At 43.8% G+C, this 17,177-nt stretch overlaps 1 protein-coding gene across 1 annotated transcript in view; it reads left to right on the top strand.

Annotated features, from left to right (window-relative positions):
• Positions 1–17,177, top strand: part of LOC116507811 (transient receptor potential cation channel subfamily V member 2-like) — a 36,497-nt gene that overhangs the window by 10,057 nt on the left and 9,263 nt on the right. Inside the window, exons 6-9 of the mRNA XM_032216144.1 lie at positions 7,693–7,869; positions 9,927–10,085; positions 14,532–14,602; positions 16,074–16,239. Of these exons, the coding sequence (XP_032072035.1) occupies positions 7,693–7,869; positions 9,927–10,085; positions 14,532–14,602; positions 16,074–16,239 (573 nt within the window). The remainder of the gene's footprint in view (positions 1–7,692; positions 7,870–9,926; positions 10,086–14,531; positions 14,603–16,073; positions 16,240–17,177) is intronic.

Consider the following 17,177-nt stretch of genomic DNA (forward strand, 5'->3'; position numbering starts at 1 on the left):
CGTGGGGATGCTTCAATGGTCATAAGTGTGAAAAACAGTCATAAGTCACTTTTTTCCGTGCCGTTGTAACTTTGAATGGCCACTAAATGAACATTGTAACTCAAGGACTACCTGTATTGTCATGTCTATATCGTGGTGTGTGTAATGTCAACTTGACTTCATTGTGGGTGCATCCATTTTCTTGCAGACAGATTAGAAAAAAGGAGAAATGGACATAGGTGCAAGAGGATTATTATTATTATTATACAATTGTATCACAGCGGCCAGTTGTTTCGCCGGATTTGGCATTGGTTACTAGTCGGGCCCCACCCAGGGGCCTAGGACGTTGTAACGTATTTTCGTAATATGCGTGCAGATCCAAGCAGTGCGGCTTTTTGCATTTGACTGATGGTGATTTTGTCAATTTTTAACTGTTTTAAATGTAATTCCAGTGCTTTTGGAATAGCACCCAGTGTGCCAATTACCACTGGAATTACCACTGCTGGTTTGTGCCATAGTCGTTGAATTTCGATTTTTAAGTCCTGGTATTTTGCGATTTTTTCATGTTCCTTCTCAGCGACCCTGCTATCACCTGGTATTGCGATGTCTATAATTGTGACCTTATTTTTATCAACCAATGTGATGTCTGGTGTATTATGCGCCAGTATTTTGTCTGTTTGTATGCGAAAATCCCACAAGATCTTGACCATCTGATTTTCGGTGACTTTTTCAGGCTGATGTTCCCACCAGTTTGTTGCTGTTTTAATATTATAATTTTTGCACAAATTCCAATGGTTCATTTGTGCTACTGAATTGTGCCGCAATTTATAATCAGTCTGCGTGATTTTTTTACAGCAGCTGAGTATGTGATCAACAGTTTCGTCAGCTTCTTTGCAAAGTCTGCATTTGGCATCATCAGAGGATTTTTCGATTTTGGCCTTAATGGCATTTGTGCGGATAGCTTGTTCTTGTGCAGCCAGGATTAGTGACTCTGTTTCTTTCTTTAATGTACCTGTTGTTAACCATAACCAAGTTTGTTTACTGTCCACTTTATCTTTTATTTTTTCCAGAAATTGGCCATGTAGTGCTTTGTTCTGCCAACTCTCCATTCTTGATTTTATCACATCTTTTCTGTATTCTTGTTTCGTCTGTTGGGCCTTCAGCAGTTTTTTGTTCTTTTGTTCTTGTACTCTCGCCTGACAATAGTTTTTACTTCTCCATGTTTGATGTTATCCAACTGCAGAATGCCTTAGTATTTGTAGGCTTCATTTTCGTTGCATTTAATTAGTTGGCCATTGGGCATTTCAATTCCCTCACATGCAGTGATTTTGCCTCTTTTTATGGCTACAGTGGCGCATTTTTCCATGCCAAACTGCATTGAAATATCGGTGCTGAATACTCGGACTGTGTTTGTCAATGATTGGATTTCTATTTCTGACTTTCCATAGAGTTTCAAATCATCCATATATAGTAAATGTGAAATTTTTTCAGCTTCTTTGGCTGTTTGGTAGCCTAATTTCATTTTTTTTTTAAGATTACTGTTAGTGGGATCATTGCGATGATGAAGAGAAGAGGTGAAAGTGAATCACCCTGGAAAATTCCTCACTTGATATTAACCATTTCGTAGATCTCATTCCCTACTGCCAACTCAGTTCTCCATTGTTTCATCGCCTTTTCAGTAAAGAATGTAATATTTTTGCTAATGCCAGTTGTTTCTAAGCATTTTATGATCCAACTATGTGGCAGTGAATCAAATGCCTTTTTGTAATCAATTCAAGTTCGTTTTTCTGTTCTTACAATTTTCTAATATCATTTTATCAATTAGGAGCTGATCTTTTGTGCCCCTGCTCCTTCTTTTGTTGCCTTTTTGCTCTACTGGCAAGATGTTGTTTGTTTCCAAATAATCCATCATGTTATCTGCAATAATGCCTGTGAGTAATTTGAAGGTTGTTGGCAAGCATGTTATTGGTCTGTAGTTTTCAGGTGTTGTTCCTTTAGTTGCATCTTTCTGAATCAAGTATGTTTTTCCAGTTGTCAACCATTCATCAATTTGGCCCTTTTGTAAAATTTCATTCAGTTGCCTGGCCAATATTGCATGTAAACTGGTCAGATATTTGAGCCAGAAACCATGTAATTGGTCCTTTCCAGGTGATGTCCAATTCTTTACCTTTTTTACTCGATTTTTGACCATCTCAGTTGTTATTTCTAATACTTGCATTTGTTTGTTGCCAATGCTTTTCTCAAAGTCATGTATCTACTTTGCTTCCTTATTGTAGTCCTTTGCATTTTCCCACAATTCTTTCCAGAATTAAACTGTGGCCTGCTTTTCTGGTTTTTCACTTTTGGTGTCACCATTCACATTAAGACTTTGATAAAAACGCCGTTGGTTTGATCGAAATTGCTGATTTTGTTTATATTGGATGATTCGTGCCTCATATCTTTCAATTTTTCTAGATGTTGCTGTTATCCGCTGTTTTACAATCTCTAAAGCTTCATTGATGTTTCTTGTATCCAATCTATATCTTCTGATTAGCCGATCTATGGTTTTGTTGTTTTTAAGCCGTTGCTCATGCATGTTCTTTAAGTTACTAGCATCTGCCCTTAATTTTTTGACTTTTTGTTCTAATCGGATTTTCCACTTTGGCTTTGATGCTTTTTCTGTTGTGTGACTAGGTACTTTGATTTTAATGCCTAGTTCATTAGTGACTATTACAGCTGCACTGTACATTAACTTGTTCGTTTCCAAGATGGATCCCGATTCAATTGTTGGAAACACTGCATTAACCATTTTCATGATAGGGGCCAAAATTTTCTTAGGCACAGTTTTTAGTGATGGTAAACGTTGCCTTTCCTCATTAAGCAGAAAATGCTCCATGATCTTATCCTTCAATTCTTTTTGTTTTTGAGTTAGTTCATCAGTTGGTTCAGTGATAACTGGTTCTAGTGGTGGTGGTGTTATTTCCTCCCCGAGAGCTTCTTCTGGGAGTTCTACTATAATGTCTTTAGTTGTGTCTTGAATATCAGTTATTTCCGCTTGTGATATTGTTTTTTTGGTTTTGCAATTTGCCTGAATTTCCTCAAGTTCAACTTCACTAAACACTTTATTCCGTATAATAAATCGCCTTTGATCTGCTAGTCGTTGTTCACTAACATTTGAATCTGGATATTGTTGTTTCCATAATTCATACATTCGCTTTAAATAACCTCTTTTTTCTGGCTCTGAGTTGTAGTAACAGGCCATTATGGCACGGTTTTCATCTGCACTATATTTTTGTCGTTTTATTGGCTGGTCCACTTGTAGCCCACTTGTCGATGGATGTCCAGGGACCCCAACATCCGCCGCGGCCCTTGTTAACCCGCGCGACGACCGATGCAGTATAAAAATTTTATTTGTTTCTTTCATCATATTGTATGGGTTGGCGGGTTTTTTTATGGGGCCAGTTGCCAACCTGACCCCAACCCTCCTCCTTTCTCATCCGGGCTTGGGACTGGCAATGGCGGAGTTGTTGTTGTTGTTGTTCTTGTTGTTGTTATTATTATTATTATACAATTGTATCACAGCGGCCAGTTGTTTCGCTGGATTTGGCATTGGTTACTAGTCAGGCCCCACCCAGGGGCCTAGGACGTTGTAACCTATTTCCGTAATATGCGTGCAGATCCAAGCAGTGCGGCTTTTTGCATTTGACTGATGGTGATTTTGTCAATTTTTAACTGTTTCAAATGTAATTCCAGTGCTTTTGGAATAGCACCCAGCGTGCCGATTACCACTGGAATTACCACTGCTGGTTTGAGCCATAGTCGTTGAATTTCGATTTTTAAGTCCTGGTATTTATCATTTTTTTCAAATTCCTTCTCATCGACCCCGCTATCACCTGGTATTGCGATGTCTATGATTGTAACCTTTTTCTCAACCAGTGTGATGTCTGGTGCATTATGCGCCAGTATTTTGTCCGTTTGTATGCAAAAATCCCAAAAGATCTTGACCGTCTAATTTTCGGTGACTTTTTCAGGCTGATTTCCCCACCAGTTTGTTGCTGTTTTAATATTATAATTTTTGCACAAATTCCAATGGGTCATTTCTGCTACTGAATTGTGAGGCAATTTATAATCAGTCTGCGCGATTTTTTTTACAGCAGCTGAGTATGTGATCAACAGTTTCATCAGCTTCTTTGCAAAGTCTGCATTTGGCATCATCAGAGGATTTTTCAATTTTGGCCTTAATGGCATTTGTGCGGATAGCTTGTTCTTGCGCAGCCAGGATTAGTGACTCTGTTTCTTTCTTTAATGTACCTGTTGTTAACCATAACCAAGTTTTTTCACTGTCCACTTTTTTTATTTTTTCCAGAAATTGGCCATGCAATGCTTTGTTCTGCCAACTCTCCATTCTTGATTTTATCACATCATTTCTGTATTCTTGTTTCATCTGTTGGACCTTCAATAGATTTTTGTTCTTTACTTCGATTAATAGATATTCTTGACTTTCTTTTAAATAATCAGCCAGTGCATGTTTTTCTTCTTCAACTGTTTGCTTCACTTGTAATAATCCTCCACCACCTGATTTTCGGGGCAGGTACAGTCTATCAGTATCACCACGTGGATGCAAACTGTAGTGCATTGTTATTAGTTTCCTGGTTTTTTCCGTCCAAAATGTCCAAATCAGCTAGGCAGGAAACCCTATACCGTTTCAGACAAATGGCTATCCAACATCTTCTTAAAGACTTCCAGTGTTGGGGCATTCACAACTTCTGTTCCACTGATTAATTTCTCCTCAGTTCTAAGTTGCTTCTCTCCGTGATAAGTTTCCATCCATTGCTTCTTGTTCTGCCCTCGGGTGCCTTGGAGAATAGTTTGACTCCCTCTTCTTTGGGGCAACTCCTGAGATATTGGAAGACTGCTATCCTGTCTCCCTAGTCCTTCTTTTCATTAAACTAGACATTCCCAGTTCCTGCAACTGTTCTTCATATGTTTTAGCCTCCAGTCCCCTCATCCTCTTTCTTGCTCTTCTCTGCACTCTTTCTAGAGTCTCCGCATCTTTTCTACATCGTGGCGACCAAAACTGGATGCAGTGTGGCCTTACCAAGGCCTTGTAAAGTGGTATTAACCCTTCACGTGATCTTGATTCTATCCCTTTGTTTATGCAGCCTAGAACTGTGTTGGCTTTTTTGGCAGCTGCTGCACATGGCTGGCTCCTATTTAAATGGTTGTCCACTAGGACTCCAAGATCCCTTTCACAGTTACTACTGTTGAGCAAGGTACCACCTATACTGTACCTATGTATTTCATTTTTCTTGCCTAAATGTAGAACCTGACTCTTTTTACCACTGAATTTCATTTTATTAGATAGTGCCCAATGTTCAAGTTTTTCAAGATCCTTCTGTATCTTGAGCCTGTCTTCTGGAGTGTTAGCTATTCCTGCCAGCTTGGTGTCATCTGCCAATTTGATGAGTTACCCATTTATTCCCACATCCAAATCGTTGATGAAGATGTTGAAGAATACTGGACCCAAAACAGAGCCTTGGGGTCCCCCACTGCATACTTCCCTCCATGTAGATGCAGTTCCATTGAGGGCTACACGTTGAGTGCGGTTGGTCAGCCAGTTACGAATCCATCTGGTGGTGATGCTGTGTAACCCACATTCTTCTACTTTATCTAGTAGTAGGTTATGGTCTACCTTATCAAATGCCTTACAGAAGTCCAAGTAAATTATATCGACGGCATTCCTCTGGTCCACTAATTTTGTCACATTATCAAAGAATGCAATAAGAATAGTCTGCCATGATCTGTTTTTGACAAACCCATGTTGGCTTTTGGCTATTACTTTGTTTGCTTCTAGGTGTTCGCTAATTCATTGCTTGATTATCTTTTCCAGAATCTTTCCTGGTATTGAGGTCAGGCTGATAGGTCTGTAGTTTCCTGGATCTGTTTTTCCCCCCTTTTTTGAAGATGGGAACCACATCAGCTCTTTTCCAGTCCTCTGGCAGTTCCCCAGTGCTCCAGGATCTCTGAAAGATATAGTTCAGTGGTTCTGAGATCTCGTCTGCCAGTTCCTTCAGAACCCTGGGGTGTAATACATCCGGTCTGGTGATTTGAACTCATCTAGGGTAGACAGGTGCTCACTTATCATTTTCTTCCCAATTTCAATTTGTGTTCCTAATCTGATTTTTGTGGCGCTGTTTTGATAGGTTGGACTGTTTTATCCCTTTGTGTAAAGACAGATGCAAAAAATGAGTTAAATAGTTCTGCTTTCTCCCTGTTGCTTGTCACCTTCTTGCCACTTTCTCCCAGCAATGGAGCAATGGATCAATTGTTTCCTTAACTTTTTTTCTTGTTTTTAACATGTTGCAAGATAAATATTCTTCATCTTTCATTCTATTTACACTTATTTCTAATTTCTAGTTCATTAATCGTCTTTCGCTATTTGTTTTCTAATCTTTGCATCTACTATCTAGCCAATTATACCATACATCCCAAATTAAGTAGTATTCTGTTTTTCCTTTGTCTTTGATTTCCATTGTTAACCTATCCATCTCAGAGCAGTCTAATATTTTCTTTATTACCATTTCCTCAGAGGGCAAATTTCCATTTTTCCAGTTTTGAGCATATATTATTCTAGCCGCCGTTATTACGTGTAACATTAAATATTGGAATTTTTCCCCTTATATTTCCCTGATAATATGCCTATATTATTCATATGAACTATGAATAATAGTTTTAACTCTATTTGCTGTTTTATCATTTCCTCTAACCATTTTTTAATCCTTATCTAATATTTTTTTGCTGAGGGATGGGTCCACCACATGTGATAGGATGTTCCCTGTATCTGTTTGCATTTCCAGTGTTCTGGTGATCTGTTTGGAAACATTTCTGATAGCCTCGCTAGTGGTAGATGCCATCTACAAAACATTTTATATAAGTTTTCTCTATATGCTGCCGACATTGCCAATGTATAATCCCCTCCCTCCCACAATTCCTCTGTGCTGAAGTTTTCTTGATTGTGTAGCTTAGTTATCAGACGTGACCTCAAGAAGGTCAAAAATGTCCAGATGATGGATGGACAAGGAGAACACCTTGGCTTTTCTGACCTACCCCCTAGAGAAATTTCAAAATTCAAATTTAATAAATTTATATGCCGCCCAATCTCGAAGGACTCCCGGCGGCTTACAGAAATACATCTCTGAAAGGATAAAAATTAAAAAATAGAGAAAAGAAAAGCAGATTAAAAAAACACTTCATGCACTCAATCTAGGCGGGGCTGGACCTCATCCAGGCCTGCCAGAATAGCCAGATTTTAGTAGCCTTTCGGAAGGCCAAGAGAGTGGGAAGGGTCCGGATCTCTGGGGGTAGATCGTTCCATAGGGTCGGAGCAGCTACAGAGAAGGCCCTCCCCCAAGGAGCCGCCAGACGATGTTGTCTGGTTGACGGCACCCGGAGAAGGCCCATCCTGTGTGATTTTATCGGCTGTTGGGAGATATGTGGCAGAAGACGGTCTCACAGATATCCGGGTCCTAGGCCATGTAGGGCTTTAAAGGTAATAACCAGCACCTTGAAGCGCATTCAGAGACCGATAGGAAGCCAGTGCAGCTCGCGGAGGATAGGTGTAACATGGGTGTATCTTGGTATACCCAATATCACTTGCGCGGCTGCATTCTGGACCAATTGTAGTCAATTGTAGAGACACTCCTGTTGCCAATTTAACTGTTTTGGTCTTTCCAGATCCTTAAGCACATATTCCAGCGAGAAATGAAGGACCCCAAGTTCCAGCATCTTTCACGCAAGTTCACCGAGTGGCGCTATGGTCCCATCCAAATGTCCCTCTACGATTTGACCTCCATCGACAGCGAAGATGAGAACTCAGTGCTGGAGATCCTGGCCTACAACAGCAACATTCCAGTGAGTGGATCCAGTCAAGGATGGTCCTTCTCAGATCTTCTCTGCCTTGTGATTCCTTCATTCAGCATCTCCTCCTCCTTCTCCTCCTCCTCTTCCTCTTTTTCTTTCTTCTCCTCCTCCTCTTTCTTTTCTTCCTCCTTTTTCTTCTCCTTCTCTTCCTTCTGCTCCTCCTTCTCTTTCTCAAGTGAGAAGACTAACAAAGATGTTTAGGGGAATGGAGGCTAAAACATATGAGGAACTGTTTCAGGAACTGTGTATGTCTAGTTTTATTAAAAGAAGGACTAGGGGAGACATGATGGGAGTCTTCCAATATCTCAGGGGTTGCCACAAAGAAGAGGGAGTCAAGCTATTCTACAAGGCACATGAGGGCAGGACAAGAAGCAAAGGGTGGAAACTAATCAAGGAGAGAAGCCACCTAGAACTGAGGAGAAATTTCCTGACAGTTAGAACAATTAATCAGTGGAACAACTTGCCCCCAGAAGTTGTGAATTCTCCAACACTGGAAGTTTTTAAGAAAATGTTGAACAACCATTTGTCTGAAGTGGTATAGGGATTCCTGCCTAAGCAGGGGGTTGGACTAGAAGACCTCTAGGGTCCCTTCCAACTCTTCTCTTCTCTTCTACTCTACTCTACTCTATTCCATTCTATTCTGTCCAATTTTGCTTAACCCAAAGTTCCTGCATTTTCTCATAAGCGTAAACCGAAATAAACAGGTGTATTTCTAACTCTTGTGGTTACAGCAAAGCTGTAAACATTTCCTGCCTTTCCTTCTTATAATTCTAAGCCCTTTTACATTTCTTAGTACTGGCCCCTTCAAATGTATGAGGCCCGCAAAAACAACATTTAGCTGGTCCAAATCAGCAGAATACCACCTCTTCTCCAGAAGTTGTGAATGTTCCAACACTGGAATTGTTTAAGAAGATGTTTGGATAACTATTTGTCTGAAGAGGTGTAGGGTTTCCTGCCTTGGCAGGGGGTTGGACTAGAAGACCTCCAGGGTCACTTCCAACTCTGTTATTCTATTCTTTCTCTTCCTCCTCTTTTTCCCCCTCTTCCTCCTCCTGTCTTCTCCCTCTCCTTCTCCTCCTTTTTCCCCTCTTCCTTCTTCTCCTCTTCCTTCTGCTCCTCTTTCTCTTCCTCCTCCTTTTTCTCCTCCTCCTCTTTCTTCTTTTTCTCCTGCTTCAATGCTGTGGGTGTGGAGGGAGAATTCAATGCAATTCAATTCAATTTATTAGATTTATAGGCCGCCCAATCCCGGAGGACTTCGGGCGGCTTACAAAGAACAAGAAAAGAAAAACAAAATAAAAATAAAAAAATTAAAAATTCCCCAACACGGATACGTTCTGATCGGGGCTGGACCCTACATAATAAGGTCAACAGCCCCAGGCCTGCCGCAACAGCCAGGTTTTAACAGCTTTTCTGAAGGCCATGAGGGTGGGTGAGGTCCGGACCTCTGGGGATAGCTGATTCCACAGGGTCGGAGCAGCCACAGAGAAGGCTCTCCTCCGAGGCCCCGCCAGCCGACACTGTCCGGCTGACGGCATCCTAAGGAGGCCCACTCTGTGGGATCTTATCAGCCGTTGGGAGGTATGTGGCAGTAGGCTGTCTCGCAAATACGCTGGTCCTGAGTCATGTAGGGCTTTAAAGGTAATGACCAACACCTTGAATTGCGTTCGGAGACCAATTGGCAGCCAGTGCAGCTTGCGGAGGACAGGTGTAATATGGGTGTATCTCGGTACACCCAATATCGCTCGCGTGGCTGCATTCTGGACTAGCTGTATTCTCCAAACGCTTTTCAGGGGTAGCCCCATATAGAGTGAATTGCAATAATCCAGAATTCCCCTTTTTTCCCTGCCTTTTTCTTCCATGGGCCCTGTTTGCTCTGTGATTTTACCTCATGATTCTCCTGTTTGCCTGACTATCTACTTTGCTACCTACGTAGATGTAAATGTATATTTTGTTGATATAAAAGGACAAGTTCTGGTCAGCATCTCTGACTTCACTTCATTGGACACCAGCAGCTGCACAATTCCCTGACGTGATCTCTCCGTCCACAGAATCGGAACAAAATGGTGGCCCTGGAACCCCTGAACATGCTGTTTCGTTACAAGTGGGAATCCTTCGTTAGAAAAAGGTTTTTCTTCAGCTTATTCCTCTATGGGACTTTCATGACGATCTTCACAGTCACTGCTTATCACCACCCGCCAAAGCATGAGGTAAATAATGGATGGTTTTGTATAAAGAACAGAACAGAGTCAGAAGGGACCTTGGAGGTCTTCTAGTCCAACCCCCCCCCCCCCCGTTCAAGCAGGAGAACCCTATAGCACCATAGACAAATGTTGTCTAATCTCTTCGTGAAAACCTCCAGCAATGGAGCACCCACCACTTCTGAGGGGCAACTCATTCCAGCCGTTAATTGTTCGGGTTATCAAGAAATTCCCCCTTAATTCCAGGTTGCCCCTCTCCTTGATTAGTTTCCATCCATTGTTTCTTGTCCTGCCTTCAGGCCGCAGTGGTGGGTTTCAAAAAAATTTCGAACCTACTCTGTGGGTGTGGCCTCCTTTGTGAGAGTGGCTTACCAGCCATGTGACCTGGTGGGAGTGGCTTGCTGGCCATGTGTTTTCTTTCTTTCTTTCTTTCTTTTTCTTTCTCTCTCTCTCTCTCTCTCTCTTTCCTTCGTTTTGTCCCTCTGTCCCTTTTTTTCATCTCTCTCTCTCTCTCTCTCTCTCTCTCTTTCCTTCCTTTTGTGTCTCTGTCCCTTTTTCCTTTTTTCTTTCATTGCTCTCTCACTTTTTCTTTCTTTTTTCTTTTTTTCTTTCTTTCTTTCTCTTTCACTTTCTCTCTCTGTGTGAGTCTGTGTGTGTGTGTGTGTGTGTGTGTGTGGTGGGTTTCAAAAATTTTTGAAACCTCTTCTGTAGGTGTGGCCTGCTTTCCGGGTCCACTGGTGGAACCTCTTCTAACCGGTTCGGTAGATTTGACGAACCGGTTCTACCGAACTGGTGTGAACCAGTAGGATCCCACCTCTGCTTCAGGGGCTTTGGAGCAGGGGTAAAAATGCTCTGTGTAGCATTTAAGGTCCCGAGGCTGAAGATGAAAGAAAGTAATCCACCCACGGATAGCTGAACCAGCAGATGTTTATTGAGCAAAGCAGTTCATGGATAGCAGAATCAACAGCAGAATCAACAGCAAAATTATTAATCATGACACATCCTTCTTACAGTGTTTGCAGCTTCTTCGTTCTCACGTGTTATATCATTATTGGTTAACAAGTCTCCAAGGCACAATAATTGGTTAGTCATTACATCATTGGTGTTCGTGAGAATGTGCATGTTCTACACACTGAATGAATCAAGGGTTATTCATTCAAGCAGTAAAATGTTACAGGTTCATTACTTTTGTATCACTCCGTGTCCTTGTTCATGCCTGGGAAACACATTGCAAGCAAAGAATAGCTGACAGGCAAATATTTCTGCAGATTGCTGCAGTTTGTACTTACACGTGTAACCTCAGTTCTAAGGACCATCCTACAGCTCTGAAGTCTGCTACCGGTTTGCTTCACGCGCGGATGCGCTAAGAAGCCTTTCCTGAGTCTGCAAAAGTACTGTATTTTTCAGAGTATAAGATGCACCATGTTAGATCGGGTAAAGGAGGCACAAAAGGCTAGTGAACAAACAGCTCTTTATCGCAGGTCAAAGTAAACATCTGCTGGGGAACGGTCGGACAGCATCCCCTTTCAAAGGGATCTGTCAGACCTCCCAGCCAATCAGATTATCCCTCTGCTCCCGCTGGAACAGAGGACCTTGGTGGAAACCTCTTGCTGCCTGACAGCAGGGGGGAGTATCTAACACACCAAGGTTTTGAAGAGGCAAATTAAATAAAAAAAGGTTTTGCACTCTGCAAACTTCCCCAAAACGGCACATTTTTCGTGAAAACGGGCCTGTTTTCCCCCCCCAAAAAAGGCATGAATAGCCTTTAGGGAGCTTGCAGAGTGCTCCCCCAAAAAACGAGCAACAAACAGTCCATTTTTTTTAGAAAACAGGCCTGTTTTTTGTCAAAAAAATTGCATGCATAGCCTTTAGGAGGCTTATAGAGTACTCCTGGGGGCTGGGGGGGGGGGATTGAGCAAAAAAGGGCCCGTTTTTCACTCATTTCTGCCTTCCCCAGCCCCAAGGAGCTCTCTGAAAGTCTTCTACAGGCCATTTTGGTGAGGGTGGTGGTGGTTCGGGAGGCATAAAATTCTGTATTTTCTGCTTTCTAGCGAATATAAATCACGCGGCATAGCTGACTGTCACACAGCTGATCATCGGAGCTTTTTAAAAATGTTTAAAGCATTTTTAACTACCTATTGAACCAGTAGTAAAAAAAAATGTTTTAAACAGTAAAAAAAAAGTTCAGCAATCAGCAGTGAGACAATTGGCTGTGTCGCCTGATCTCTAGTGAATATAAATCATGCAGCAGAGTTGATTGTCACAAAACTGACTACTTATTCTGGTTGGGGAATTCTGGGAGTTGGAGTCCTCCCCTCTTAAAGCATGCTGGCTGGGGGATTCTGGGAGTGGAAGTCCTCCCCTCTTAAAGCAGGCTGGCTGGGGAATTCTGGGAGTGGAAGTCCTCCCCTCTTAAAGCATTCTGGCTGGGGAATTCTGGGAGTGGAAGTCCTCCCCTCTTAAAGCATTCTGGCTGGGGGATTCTGGGAGTGGAAGTCCTCCCCTCTTAAAGCAGGCTGGCTGGGGAATTCTGGGAGTGGAAGTCCTCCCCTCTTAAAGCATTCTGGCTGGGGAATTCTGGGAGTGGAAGTCCTCCCCTCTTAAAGCATTCTGGCTGGGGAATTCTGGGAGTGGAAGTCCACCCCTCTTAAAGGATGCTGGCTGGGGAATTCTGGGAGTGGAAGTCCTCCCCTCTTAAAGCATTCTGGCTGGGGGATTCTGGGAGTGGAAGCCCACCCCGCTTAGCCTGCTCTCTTCCTCTCTTTACAGCCTTTTTTTGCAACAACGATGACATTCCCGAAGTTATTAAGACTTCTTGGAGTTGTGGTCATTTTAATTGGTGGCATTTATCTCTTCATTAATCAGGTAGGATGTCTAATGGCCCGCTCAGTGGGCGTGACAAGGTGGTCATGTGACTGGGTGGGTGTGGCCAAATCGATGTCATTCACGTCAAGGGGTGCCTTGCCAGCCTCTACTCACCCCTCCCCTCCCAGCCACTCCTCACCTGCCCACCCGGGCTCCTTGGGGCCCCAACAGGAAGCCGTTGCTGGAGCTAAGCAGCCACCAGGAGAAAGAGTTGGCACAACAGCTCAGTTCAAATTGGATCTGACCGAGAAGGAGGCTCAGCAGAAGCACCTCACTGAGGACTAGGGGCATGGGCTTTCCAAGCAGAGGGAAGACCTGCGGGAGTGCAAGGCCAGGTGCCGGCGCCTGGAGGCTCAGCAGGCTGAGATAGTCAGCCAATTCCAGGCCATGATGCAGCCCCACTGGAACGAGGCCTTCCGGCTCTTCGCCACCAGTGGCTCTTCCCTCCAGCCTTCGCCCAAAGCCCCCCACCAGGAGGCTGAAGCAGACCCCAAGTTGGAATTTCTGCCCCCCTCCGACCCGCACAAAAAGACCCCAAAGGGGGAGACTCTCTGCAGCAACACAAACGTTCATTGCACGTATCCGTCCCAGGGGCCACAGTTTGAGGACCCCTGATTTAGTCCAATATAAAAAATGCAAATCATTTTTCTGGGGACGACCAGAATTTTCTCGTGGTTTTTGTTTACGACTCCTCTGACCACACATGCATTTTTTTACTACAGGCAGTCCTCGATTTACAACAGTCCACTTAGCGATTGTTCAAAGTTGCAACAGCTCTGAACAAGGTGACTTATTTTCACAGCGACAGCCATTGCAGCGTCCCCTGGGTCATGCGATCCAAATTCACTCGCTTGGCAAGCGACTCATGTTTACGACGGTTGCAGAGTCCCCGGGGGGTGGGGGGGGTCAGGTAATCCCCTTTTTGCGACCTTCTGACAAGCAAAGTCAACGGGGGAAAGCCAGATTCGCTTAACAACCAGGTGACTAACTTACGAACTGCAGGGGTTCGATTAACAACCGAGGCAAGAAATGCTGTAAAAATGGGGCAAAACTCACTTAAGAAAATGTCTCGCTTAAACATCAGAAATTTGGGACTCAGTGGTGATCGTAAGTCAAGACTACTGATTGGCCCCATTTCCCCACCCAAGCCAACGAAGCCACCCCCTCCTCAATCTCCTTCGGCTTTGCAGATTCAAGAGCTCCCCCAGGGGGAGAGCCTTCTCTGTGGGAGCCCCTTCCCTCTGGAATGAGCTGCCCCCGGAGCGTCGTATAATCCCCGACCTCCGGTCCTTCCGACGTGCCCTAAAAAGTTGGCTTTTCCAGCAAGCCAGCCTGGCCTGAAGAAAACAAATCAAAGTATTGATTATTGTTAATTTTAATTTGAATTCTTTTTTTAAAATGTGTCATTGTTAATTTTAATTGGATTTGGGGATATCCTATTTAATTTATTTTTAACTTTTGTAGTATGTGTTTCTTTTAACGTTGTACGCCGCCCTGAGTCCTTGGGAGACGGGCGGCATATAAATCGAATAAACCTCAACCGGCGGGAGCACAGTGTTCTGATTTTGATTCTTCTCTATTCCCCTTTAGGGTCTTCACTTCTGGAGGAGACGATTCTCTCTGAAAGGTTTACTAAAGGGCAGCTGGTTCAGCATATTCCTGTACGTGGGTACATGCTGCTATTTTTTACGGAGGGCTCCAATCCATCAATCTATCCATCAGAATAGAGCTCGGAAGCCATGGTGAAATTCATTTTTTTTTTACTACTGGTTCTGTGGGCATGGCCTGGTGGTGGGGTCCTGTGACTGAGTGGGTGTGGCCAACTCGATGTCACTCATGGTCTCGCCCACTCGGTTATATGCCACCGCCACCACCAAGCCACGCCCACTGAACCCGGTAGGAAAAAAATGTGTGTAGCAGCAGAGCTACCACTCCCTTTATGGTTTCCCCCCTCCCCACTCCTTCCCGGGGACTACCTTGAAAGGGACAGGATGCAGCAGCTCTGCTGTGAATGGAGGGGGAAACATTCGGATTGGGTGGGTGGATTTTTTGCCACTGGTTTAGAGAACAGATGCCAATCGTCCCTGCCAGTTTGGCTGAACCGGGCCGAACCTGGAGGATTTCACCTCTGGCTGTGTTGTAGAAAAGATGGAACACGCAAGCCAGCTCTTCAGAGAAGGAAAGTTTATTGTGCAGGTTCAGAATGAATGGCCTGAACAATGAGTTAAAGTCAGGAAATTCCTTATACAGTTTATCGCTTTCAGCTAAAGCCATCTGTTAATTTTGGAAACACCCCTCAAGGTTTTGCCCTTGAGTTACAGAAAGTATGTCTACAGGATGTCATAATACATGTGTCAGCTAACGGATATACATAGCATGCATTTTGAGGAACTAACAATATGTGTCTACCAAACAGATTAACAGCCAAGCCAGCAAATAGGCTAAAATAGATGCTTTGCTTCAGCATATTTCATGCGCAGACTTCCTTCTAACCATGTCTAACCACACTATATCCTAAAAGCAAGCTTTGCAATTTCTATATGAACAGTTAAAGCTTAATATCATGAAACCCTAGTTTGGTTCAGGCTTGAGGCCTACCTTGGTTCAGCCTGCTAACTTAGAGACACACACACACACACACAAACACACACACACACACCAGAGGTGGGTTCCTACCGCTTCGCACCAGTTCGGTAGAACCGGTTCGTCAAATCTACCGAACCGGTTAGAAGAGGTTCCACCAGTGGACCCGGAAAGCAGGCCACACCTACAGAAGAGGTTCCAAAAAATTTTAAAACCCACAACTGACACACACACACACACACACACCAAATCAGGGGCGGGTTGCTACCGGTTTGCACCGGTTCAGGCGAACCGGTCATGGAAATTGCGACTGGGTCGCCAAACTGGTACGGATGGCAGGCTCGCCATTCCCCCAAACCGGTTCCCCGGTCGCTGCAGCATGTTTTTGTTTTTTTTTAATGTTCTGCACACGCGCAGACCTATTTACAAGCAACTGCAAATTGTGCACGCACCAAACTGGCCGGCATAAACCCACCCCTGCCCCAAATCATCACTGCTTCTCCTCCTCCTCCTCCTCCTCCTCCTCCTCCTCTCTCTGGTCCATTCCAGGTTTGTGCAGGCATCCAATATCTTGGCCTCATGCGGGATGTTCTTTGCAAAGATGGAGAGCTACATAGTGCCCATGGTCTTCGCTTTGCTTTTGGGCTGGGTGAACATGATCTACTACATCCGCGGGTTCAAGCACATGGGAATCTACATCGTGATGATCCAGAAGGTAGGTCACGTAAGCGCGTCGTTTCCGTTTGCAAATTCAGATAATCCGTGTGAGATTTAAAAAACAAAACACAACACAATTATTAAATCCCCACCACACAGAGACAAGTCTGGTTCACAGTTCAAAAAGGTTTGTTTACAGAAAAATCAAAAGCCTTTGCAAAGGAGGCCTCCAAGTCCGTGACCCGACAAATGCGCGCTAGTCAAATGCGCGCCGACAAAACCGCGCCAACAAAACCGCGACGTCAAAATTGCGATTAGGGTTTAGGGTTAGGGTTACGGTTAAGGTGGATGGGTTATAAGGTTGTTTTCGCATCCTAGTTTGTTGATGGTTGATGGCGCGTGATTTTGATGTCGTCACGGTTTTGTCGGAACGGTTTTGTCGGTCCGCACTTGACTAGCGCGCATTTGTCGGTGAACCCTCCAAGTCTCCTCCCAAGTGGATCGAGTACAAGGAGAGCAAAGAAATAGCATTCATTTTTATACACTCTACTCATAAGAAATTCTCCCCCCTTCCTGCTCATTCATTTATGTCATTTTTTTTCATCACCCCATACTGTAAAGGGTCAACTTGATAATTTTTTATTTATTTTTTAGTCATTTTATTAAGATTTATAGGCCGCCCTTTTCCCTGAGGGGACTCAGGGCGGCTTACAATCACAGGGAAGGGGGTGCAATATCAAAAGACAAACAAAATGTGAACAAAAGAAAAATAATAAAACACAACTTGCATTCAACAGTCAACACTCGGGCGGGTAAATAAATTGGGAACCTATCCCCAGGCCTGACGGGAGAGCCAGGTCTTGAGGGCTGCGCGGAAGGTCTGGATGGTGGTGAGGGTGCAGATCTCGACGGGGAGGTCGTTCCACAGGGTCGGAGCTGCAACAGAAAAGGCTCTCCTCCGTGTAGTCGCCAGTCGACATTGACTGGCGGATGGGA

This window comes from Thamnophis elegans, chromosome 4 (genome assembly GCF_009769535.1).
Source record: "Thamnophis elegans isolate rThaEle1 chromosome 4, rThaEle1.pri, whole genome shotgun sequence".
Classification (NCBI taxonomy): Eukaryota; Metazoa; Chordata; class Lepidosauria; order Squamata; family Colubridae; genus Thamnophis; species Thamnophis elegans.